Here is a 10,687-nt window from a genome sequence, read left to right as displayed (position 1 = left end):
AATTAGTTATCATTGTATCTTGTACCTGTCTGTAATTTTGTTTCTGTAACTTTGTCTGTAATTTTGTTCTGTGTTGTAAAGCACTTTGAGTCGCCTCGTGCTGAAAAGTGCTATATAAATAAATGTACCTACCTACCTACCTACCTACAAAAATATACTTTTTTTTTAACCATGATTACAGTCAGCTTTAAATGCCAGCATTTAGCATTGAGTGTTTAGGAAAGTAAATATTAATATTACCGAATTGAATTGATTTTTTTCTACATTATGAGCATAAAGCTCCACTGTGTTTCAGTGTTTCAGCCCAACCATCACTTGACCTTTAAGCACAAACTCTGAGCAGCAGTTCGCTGAAAACTATTCATACAAGAGAAAAGAAAAAAAAATCTCTCTGGTCATAAGCCAACATTTCAAATGGAGAATCTTGGAGTGCTGCTGCACTTTAACACCACCTCTTCCTCTTTATCTTACCTGACTTTAATTACTGCAGGCGCATCGCTTGGCTCAGCGAAGGGGAAATTAATGAGAGGGATGAAAAACGTGATTACACGCTCATCTTTTCATAATGAACAGAAATGGCAATTCTTGTGGGGTAAAGGCCTAAAATAGAGAATATGACATGAATGGAATAACAGTTGCTGGACATACATGCGCACCAGGATCGTTTGCCATAAAAATGCTGCATTTATTCTTGAGGCTCTGTAAAAACCTTCTTTTAATTGTGCTTCTGTGGACGAGACGAGAATATTAGGATTGTAAAGGAAAGAAATCCATAGCTGTAGCAATGTTTCCCAATTATGGAAGGTTATTTTGATATATTTCTTATGAACCAATCTAGGTGACTTTGACAAGATGCAGGATATTTGTTTTTGTGTTCCGTTTTATTGTTCTAAACCTATGTGGTTAAAAAGAAGATATAATTTATTACATCTGCTAGTAAATAATCTATTAAACAATAATTCTTGCATTAAAAGTAGAGTCTTTGTTGTGCATTTAAACTTGTAAAGTTTCAGTTTAGGAACAAAATGTTGATGTTAAGGATGGAAATGATGCGATTAGAGGGACGTGGAGCATCAGTGTACTTATAAAAGGAGACTTACTTGAGTGTGAACTGTTCAACAGTGGAGTTGGGCATCAGGTACAGGAGGATCTTCAGAGTTTCTCCAGGTCTCAGGGGCTTCTCTGGCAGTCTGAGGAACATGTTCTTGTCCAGCTGTTTGTCCACCAGCAGCTGCTCCTGACTGGCCTGGTACAGGCTGATACTCCCGATGCGCAGCAGAGGGTGCTGTGACGGAGGTTCTCCCCTGGACGGGCCGCCCCCTCTATGACCCTCGCTGCACTCCCCGTCCCCGTTAGGCTCGTGCAGAGTGTAGTAGAGCTCAGCCTGGAGGGTCTCACTGGTCAGCCCATCGAGGAGCCCATCACCAGAGCCTTTCCTCCGACCCAGAGGAGCCACGTTGGTGTTGAACCAGGACGGAGGCAAGTCCAGCTGGGCCAAGCACTGCGCCAGGTTGCCTCTCAGGCGGCAGGATGTCTTAATTTCACGGACGTCGCGGAAAGCGTGCAGGCGGATGCACGGCAGGTTGTCCTGAGCCTTGAAGTCGTCCCAGTCGCGTCCGGCGATGTAGAAGAACACCTGGACAGTGGGGCTGTTGGAGAAGACCCTCGCCTGGACAATAAACGCCCGCACCTTCCAGCCAACCGTCAGATGGCCCGGAATATCCAGAGGGCTGGCTGGCTGGAGCAACTCCTTGGACAAAGCCTGGTCCTGGGCAAAAGGCCCAAAGCTTATGTTGATGGCAGGGAGGTCTTTTGTCTGAAAAACCACAAAACTCTCCGAGCGCTGCAGCGGATGTCCAGTGGAGCTGCTGCCGCTCTTACTGCTGCCGCCAACTGTCTGTCCTGTGATCTGGGCCTCCCGCAAGAAGAAGGCCAGTTGTGCGTTGGACATTTTAAAGTTGGCAGGCAGATAGATGCTGGGTGGTGAAGGACTGGCTGTCATTGCTGAGGAGCTGAAGAGGCTGTCCGAGCTGGTTGGAGAGATTTTACCTGCAAGAGCTGTGAAAAAAAAAAAACAAAAGAGAAGGAGAAGGTTATCCTCTAAAACAGAGCTTCTCTTTTGGTTTTTCCTCAAATCTAAAGTAAGGCTAGTAAGGTTGTACACACAGAGCCAATAAAAGAAAATATGATTCAGTCAGGAAGTGACACAAATCTGTTTTACTCTGTTAGCTGTCTGAAGGAAAAGGGAAGAGGTCAACACATGCTAATATTGTAATTACATTGTCACTGTTGCACATTCAAAGCGCAGGCGTGTTTATATTGTTGAGGGATTAACATTTCACACAAGAGTGCTTTCAATTAATGCTTTAATTTAATTTAATTTCAACACAAAAGTCTTTAAAACCTCGAAAACCTGGAACCATTTAGCCTCGTGATGAACATTAGAGCCACAAAACTTTCAACTTTTCAACGCTTTTTCACCCTGACCTTACTTGATACGCTACCTGTTCGGAAAAAGAAAACTTTTAACACAAAAATGGCACAATTATGAAGCGAAAACAGAATAAACGTGACATACTTATCAGGATTACCCAGAGTTGAGCATAAACCCATAGTTTCCAGTCCCCATAGTCTAAATCAGAGATTAAAAGTCCCATATTCCAAGTGGTTTTATCATTGAGATTTCATCCTGAAAATTTAGTTTTTTTTAAAAAGTCAAGAGTCCTTTTAATTCCTCACAAGTAAAGGTTGTTTAACTCCACCGACTTATTTCCTGTATAGAAAAAGAGAATGAATTAATCCAGAAAGAAGCGGCCAAAAGCTCCCGCGGCTCCTCGCTCGACCATGTTCTCGCTGCTGCACTGTTGAGCTTCTTGAACTTGTGCTTTTCTAATGCCTCGTAGGAAAGTCCTGGTTTAAGAGCGGCTCAGCCCCACACAGCGGCTCTTTCAGTCCCAGAATGTGCATGGCTCCAGGACAGACTCTGATAGACAGCCCGAGTCCTCCTCCCCCCGGTTGGTGGGCTGTACGAGAACTAGAGACAAAGCCTCTGACGCCGCCCTATCTCGCCACACCTAGTCTCAAGTCTATAATCACTGGTTTAGCTCCGGGTGATAGTCAAGACTCGCAGCCCTCAGAGGACTCAACTTACACACACACACACCGACACACACACGCAGGGAGGCGAGAGAAGCAACACTCCTCTGCTTGATTCATCCCGTCTCTCTGAACATGCTCAGGCAGACTCTTGTGCCAGTGTGTGCATAAGGGTTGTGTGTGAGGAAATAAAGAAAGCGAGGTGGGGGATGGATGGATTGCTTGAATGCCTTGAGGCGAAGAGAGAGGGAGAAGGGGAAAAGGAGGGATTAGATAAAGGTTATTGATAAATTAGCTTAACTATGCTTCTCCTCCTCCTCCTCCTCCGCTTCCTCCATCCCCCCCCTCCTCTCTCTTCATTGAGAACGAGGGGGAGGGGTATCTGGATTCTGCTTCACTCACATGTGCCTGGAATTCCCATAATAAAAGGGAGGAATCTGTGGATGTGGGAGCAACAAAAGATGAAACAAGAGCCTGAGAAACGTCCCGCTTTTACAAACGACCAGCCATGGAGGAGAGTGGAGGAACTCTAATGATGCTTGCCTGCTTACAGAGTGCCTGCTCTTTATTGACCAAAAGCCCTCGACCTCACAGGAATGTGTGTTTCAGTGGATCTGCACTTGTCTTTATCAGAAATTCACAAACCAACCTTCTGCAGCAGAGCTCCTCACTCAGAGCCAACCAGACGACTTGCCCAACATTGCTGCATAGTTTACAAACCACACAACAACTTAACAAAACTGCAAAACGCAAGGACTAATCCTCGCCTCAGGAAAGGATAGAGTATCAGCCTCGCTTATAAAGATATACACTTGGCCTGCCTGCCAACTCCAACAATCAAAGTGGGGTATTTTTACTTCGTCAAGGTTAAAGGTCATCAGGAAAATTTGCTCGAGGGCAAGAATTCTTTCCAAGACCATCCGTTGAGTCTTCAAATTTTTGACAATTATAACCAGCGCGTTTCATTTATTGCACTTTCTGCTGCTTTAAATAATTTGTCGTGCTCTTTCATTATTCAAAGGTGATAAATAATTTTCTGCTTTTGCTTTTTCATTGAGACATTCATTTGTCAGGAATCACAGCACATAAATCTCTAATGCGAACAAAACAACAAAGGAAATCCTAAACAGGATTTACATTTATCCATTCATGCATTTTCTGCAACTGTTATTGATGTCAATGTTAAACTAATTATCACACATGCATCAAATGACCTAAAAATGTAGCATTTGCTAATTTCCCACTGTTTTATACAGATCCTCCACTAAACCTGGTTGTTTAAATGTAAAAAGTAATAATTATTAAATATTTGAAACTCTGTCCTTGTCAAACAGGTCATAGATGGTCATGAATTGAATCTTTGAAAGACTCAGAGCAAAACGACTTAAAGTTTGCTAAAAATAGTGTCCCAGGGATATGCCCGTACAGAAAACAGTCTTTATTCAGCAAAAGAAAGAGCATGTTTTAAGGATTTAATTAGCAGCATTTAGTTACTTTATTGGCTCATATTATTGCTTAAATGCAACAAAATCTGTTTATTTTGACTGTTAAAAACTAACAAAAAGCATTCAGTTTATATTTAAAATTTATATATTATTTTAAATAGATTATTCACGTCACAGGTCCAGCTCAAAGACCCAGATGACAGCCAATCATTCACCTACACACACACCTAATGTCGATTAAGAATCTCCAATTAAGTCAAGATGCACGTTGTTGGAATCTGGGAGAACATCTCATCGTCGAAACAACAGAGCTAACCGCTGCTGTGCTGCACAACCCTAAAGAAGAAATACATTTAATACTGAAAGCAGCATTCCTTGAAGGATTATTTTCTTTTTTTTTGCTCTTTTTATCTTAGTCCGAATTTTAGATTTTATTCAGCTTTTCATTACGTTCCTCTAGGACGTCAGTTTCAAAATTTTGTCCTTTCATGTCTGCACGTCGAATGACAAATAAAGCACCTTGAATCTTGAATGCGTTCTGCCTGCAGCCTTGCATACCAAAGTTTTAAACAAAGCGCTGTTTCACTTTAATTATGTATTAGCATCGACTCTCGGCTCGTACCACATCAGGTTTTAGCTCAATATCTGAAAAAAACTGAATGAGTTTGAGCTTTTTTTTTTATGTTGGCTAAAGTAAATTTTTGGTGGTGACCATCTTTCTGCTGTTTCTGTCATCTCTCTCACTCCCCCCCTCCTCCTTCCCTCTTTCTCTATCTTAGTAATTACTACATTGGCTGTTTTAGTGGGCCCTGGTACCATTTAGAAATTTGGTACTGTTTAGTTTAGCTTTATCTTCCTGTACACTTAGTTTAGTTCTGTACATTTAGTCATGCTTAGATCTGTTTAGTTTAGCTTATTTAGAAAATTAGTTATCATTGTATCTTGTACCTGTCTGTAATTTTGTTCATTATCATGTTCTGTAACTCTGTCTGTAATTTTGTTCTTGTGTTGTAAAGCACTTTGAGTCGCCTTGTTCTGAAAAGTGCTATATAAATAAATGTACCTACCTACCTTGAATTAGGCTGACGCCAAAAATTAACTCGTTGTAGATGTATATTCAATCATTAGTTTTTGAATTTGTTACTAAAAATGTGTTACTTCTGAAGTTTACACACACAAAAAATAGGAAACATTCCACAGCAAACATGTAAACTGTAGCAGAAAGAGTAAAAAGTGTTACTAAAATAAAGTGTTATCAGATCATTCACGGTTCTCCTTCATCCACTAGTAGAAAACTTCACTGGACGTACATCGATTGTGGCGAAAGCAGACCGTTTGAGGACCGGGAACCAACGCTGAAGCCTGAAGGTCACCTGACTCCTTCCCACGAAGCCTCCGAACCCTTTTCATCGCGATGGCAATACATGCATCGGATGTAATAAAGCAAAACAAATCCTAACCTCCTCCGCTCTCAACCCTGGGGCTTTATGGCTCCATTTGAGGAGGTGATTACAGCCTATGGTGCATCGGGGTGTGCTTGTCTCATTTCGCACTAACAACATCACTGGACCGGTGGGCTTGAAAAGGAGCATGGACACAGATGGGCCTCCATTGTGAAACCCTATCGCCTTCTTCTTCCAGTTGATGTCCTATTAGACCTCGGGCCAAATTGAATTGAATTCACTTCCTGTTGTGCTCCCATTATGGGAAACATCTGCTCTGTGTCTCTGTGCACTTGTGGCCAGGGAATAAGTGGGTTCCTTCAGTCAGAGGGCACTTTCTTTTTATCGGATTATTTTGTTTCGTGTCAATTAATTAAAATGGAGAAGCACTTTTTAGCCGTTGTGACACTATATTACTGATGCCAATAAGATTATATAAGACCGATAAGAAAAAGCTAATTATAATACTCTTTCATAGACAGGACAAATTTTATTTCTACAACAAAACCATAGTTGACCAAAGTGCAGTTGAATCTATGAAGGTGATACTTCAATTAATCAATTAATTAATCTTATAAAATACCCTTATGGATATTTTTTAATCAAAAACAAATCAGTGTTTTGTTAGAGATTTTGGAAAACATTTGTAATGGTAAAAACATGTTGTTTTTCCACAAATAACTATTAAAAGGCTGCTTTTTACCAGACATAATAATAGTATATTACCTCTAACCAACATTGATTTACTTGAGTAGGATAAATAAGATGTTTTGTTTAAAAAATAGGCTAGAATTTATTTCAACTTGACAAAACATGCATGTAAAATAAAGCTGTTCTAAACAGGCCATATATTCCAGGGACAATGTGTACCGAAGCTTTACAGATGGATGTAATTTGAACTCAAATAATCTTTAAAAGCATAACCATTCTCTTCACTTATGCTGCATACTTAAACTCTGAAAGATCTCAAAGTATCTTTTGTGGCTCTGCTTCATCTCCTGTAAAGACTTGAGCTGAATGGAGGGAAAAAGCCTGGTTCCGCAGCGAAATAAAACACTTAACTGTATCTCTTGCTGCACATACAAAGCTGTCAAACATAAAAGCATTCTGCCAAGTCAAAGGAATACAGAGAAATGATCTTATACGGGGGGCAGAAACTTGATCTCAAGAAGGAGAAGTGCATAAATGTCTCTTCAAGTGAAAGGTCAGAAAACATGTTGAGAGAATTTAAAGCGAGGGGATTTTCCTTCCAGCACCACTAATGTGCCAAGGTTTCCCCCATCAATCTTTATTTAACCCCTGTTCCCTCACCTCTTTTATTCTGCTCTGCTGAGCACATTAATATTTTTCTAAATGGTCAACTTTGAAACCACTCAAGGAAAAACCCGAGCAGAGCTCAACAGTCAGCAAACCCAAATTTACTCCTTGGTGTCGAGGGGACATAAAAGTGGGATTTCTGATTCAGCTTTCTCTCTATTGTTCTCCTACTTTTTTTTTTTTATTTTGAGGTAGATCTTTTTGCAACTACTTCTGTATCTTTATGGTATTTTGGCCATTTATATATTTTATATATATATATAAAATATATCACTATATATAGTGAAGAGAGAGCTGAGTGAAAAAGCGAAGCTCTCGATTTATCGATCCATCTATGGTCACGAGCTTTGGGTAGTGACCGAAAGAACGAGATCGCGAATACAAGCGGCTGAATTGAGTTTCCTCCGCAGGGTGTCTGGGCTCTCCCTTAGAGATAGGGTGAGAAGCTCGGTCATCCGGGAGGGACTCAGAGGAGAGGCTGCTCCTCCTCGTCGAGAGGAGCCAGCTGAGGTGGCTCAGGCATCTGGTTAGGACGCCTCCCTGGAGGAGGAGGCCCCGGGGAAGACCCAGGACACGCTGGAGGGACTGGGAACGCCTTGGGATTCCCCCGGAGGAGCTGGCCCAAGTGGCTGGGGAGAGGGAAATATGGGTCTCCCTGCTTAGGCTGCTGCCCCCGCGACCCGACCCCGGATAAGAGGAAGAAGATGGATGGATGGATGAGATTTTCCCCGTAGAAAAACAATAAAATTTCTCATTTTTCTCTTTGAACTTTGTTGCTCATTTTGTTTTGTTTCCATGCTACGTTTAGTTTTTATCTAGCCTTTTAGCTAGATTTTTATCTACTTTTAACTATTGTTTTCTAGTTTAGCTTTTTGTTTCGTTCAGCTTTTAACTAGCATCCTGCCTTTTAGCGTTTAGCTAGTGCTCTTTTCAGCTTTTACTTTGTGTTTGTCCTTTTAGCTGTTAGTTAATGTTCTGCTCCCTCAGCTTTAATAACTCACTTTCTTCAGTAAAAGTCGTTCAGCATTCAGCATTCAGACTGCGTTTTCAAAGAAAATGCAATTTTTCCAGTTTGAATTCAGACCCATTTTCTTCACCAAGTACAATTTCTGCTCCAACGCTGTTTGCGTTATCATTCGGTTAGTTATGAATGCAACCTAAAATGAACACAAAACAAGCTGCAAGCCTGAACATGAAGATGATATTAGCACTTGAGATGTTAATTAAAAAGTTCTATTTATGCCTCTCCGTACAACATCTATATTCATCTCATCGAAACTCTTTACCAAAAGGCTGCCATTAAAATATTTCAAAACAAGTCCTGACTAAAATATCCTCACTTTTCATTTAAACATAAAGGCAAATTAAATTTAAAACTTCAGTCTAACTGCTCCAGTTTTAATCAGCTTTTGTGAAGAATTAGCATCAAATCAAATCTTAGCAGTTTAAGTTTTATCAGCCATCTTACAGACATATTTACCTATATTTCATCTTGTTACACAAATGTTCCTCTATGCATAAATCTAACATTTTCCCATCTGTGAGCAAATCAACATAAAACGAACGATATTGGTTTAAACATACTCATTTAAGATTCGATTAAACAAACATATGAGATGTTTAGTGGAGATCAATCCTGCACCAAAAACTTTTTAATTATGTCTTGTGACTTTCACAGCGGCTCTCTCGTCACTTTTGTCCCTTGAGTTTTGAACATGTCCAAAGAAAAATAGTGTAACAACTTTTCTCTTGAAACGGTTACGTCATTGTGGGCGTCTCCAACTCATCTCAAGAGTACAATATATTGCCAAATGTATTCACTCACCCATTCAGATCATTGAATTCAGGTGTTTCAATCAAGCATCTAAGGATACAGGCTGTTTCTACAACCATTAGTGAAAGAATGGGTCGCTCTCAGGAGCTCAGAGAATTCCATCATGGAAAAGCGACAGGAGGCCACCTGTGCAAAAAGTCCAGTTGTTAAATTTCCTCGCTACTAAATATTCCACAGTCAGCTGTTAGTGGTTGTATAACAAAGTGGAAGAGAGTGAGATCGACAGCGTGAAGCGGTCGAGTCATGCAAAACCACAGAGTGGGCTCAGAGGATGCTGAGGAGCACAGAGGTCACCAACATTCTGCAGAGTCTTCAGCTCCAGACTCCATGTTTCCTTCAGATCAGCTCAGGGACAGAGAGCAGAGAGCTTCATGGAGGGTTTCCATGGCAACGGCTGCATCCAGGCCTTCCATCACCGAGAGCAAAGCGTCGGAGGCTGTGGAGTAAAGACCGCCGCCGCTGGACTCTAGAGCAGAGAAGACGTGTCCCCTGGAGGGACGGATCACCTCTTCTCTGGACGACTCTGGGTTTGGTGGTTCTTGAATTTTATGCTCCCAACTTTGTGGGAACAGTTTGGGGACGGACGCTTCCTGTTCCAACATGGCTGAGCACCAGAGCACAAAGCAAGGTCCACAAAGACGAGGATGAGGAAGAACTGCACAGAGTCTGGAGACTGAGAGCCTTCTGTCCAACATCAGTCTGACCTCACAGGTGAGCTTCTGGAGGAACACTCCTGTAAACACTATAAACACTCCTAAACCTTGTGGAAAACCTTCCTAAAATAGTTGAAGCTGTTATAGCTGCAGAGGGTGGGCCAACATCATAAACCCTGTGGATTAAGAATGGGAATTCACTCAAATTCATCTGCGTGTAAAGGGAGGCAAGCGAACTGACTCCTGCAGGGAAGTTCTCCTCTGACAGAAAACATCCGAGACAAATCTGCAGGTCGAAAAACCACACTGACAATAAATGATAAACTGTTTTAAAACTGGTCCAAAACTGCCCATCTTCATTTAAAAAAAAAAAAAAGTGTGAAGGCGGGGGCAGCTGACAAACTGGGTAAAAAATGAGCCAAGGTGGGCAACAAAAATAGGTTGTGATTTTCAAAAACTGGCTGCTCAAAACGAGACCACGTGGTTTGTTAGTCACTTAGTTACAAACACTCACAGTTCAGTGACACTGCAACTGAAAATTCATCTATTTTCTCACAATTTTGAGTCAACAACTCGTCTACCTAATCCCACAGTTTAGTACGTGGTTAAGATCAGACAACACAACATATATTTACTTCTCATGGGTCATATTTCCTTTCACATGGCGAACATAAATATGACTGCAACTTGAATTCATCCTGAACAGGGATGGAAATTAGCACCCGCCACCGGCTAAATGCGGGTAAATATTTGAAGTGGCGGGTGAATTTGATCAACACACACGCCACTGTGGCGGGTTGGCAATTTGAACAGAAAAGGTGTTATTTGTCCTCTTGACATATAGGGGGCAGCAATGTGCTCGAGTTGCTGCTAAATGCAAGAAGGAGAAAAGTTTAGCAG

The 10,687-nt window shown here is 41.3% G+C and overlaps 1 protein-coding gene across 3 annotated transcripts in view; it reads right to left on the bottom strand.

The window, feature by feature from the left end:
- The window catches only part of tmem132e (transmembrane protein 132E), a 409,273-nt gene that overhangs the window by 137,639 nt on the left and 260,947 nt on the right, over positions 1-10,687 (bottom strand). For 2 of the 3 annotated variants that reach the window (XM_037978997.1, XM_025008806.2), the window contains one exon: positions 1,101-2,058. In XM_037978997.1, the coding sequence (XP_037834925.1) occupies positions 1,101-2,058 (958 nt within the window). Of the gene's footprint in view, positions 1-1,100; positions 2,059-2,578; positions 3,368-10,687 lie in introns of those variants that run through there. The other variant, XM_017429159.3, reaches the window with a different exon arrangement.

Source organism: Kryptolebias marmoratus, linkage group LG13 (assembly GCF_001649575.2).
Source record: "Kryptolebias marmoratus isolate JLee-2015 linkage group LG13, ASM164957v2, whole genome shotgun sequence".
NCBI classification, from domain to species: domain Eukaryota; kingdom Metazoa; phylum Chordata; class Actinopteri; order Cyprinodontiformes; family Rivulidae; genus Kryptolebias; species Kryptolebias marmoratus.
Note: the sequence above shows the minus strand (reverse complement) of the source record. Positions and strands in the feature narration are given on the sequence as shown.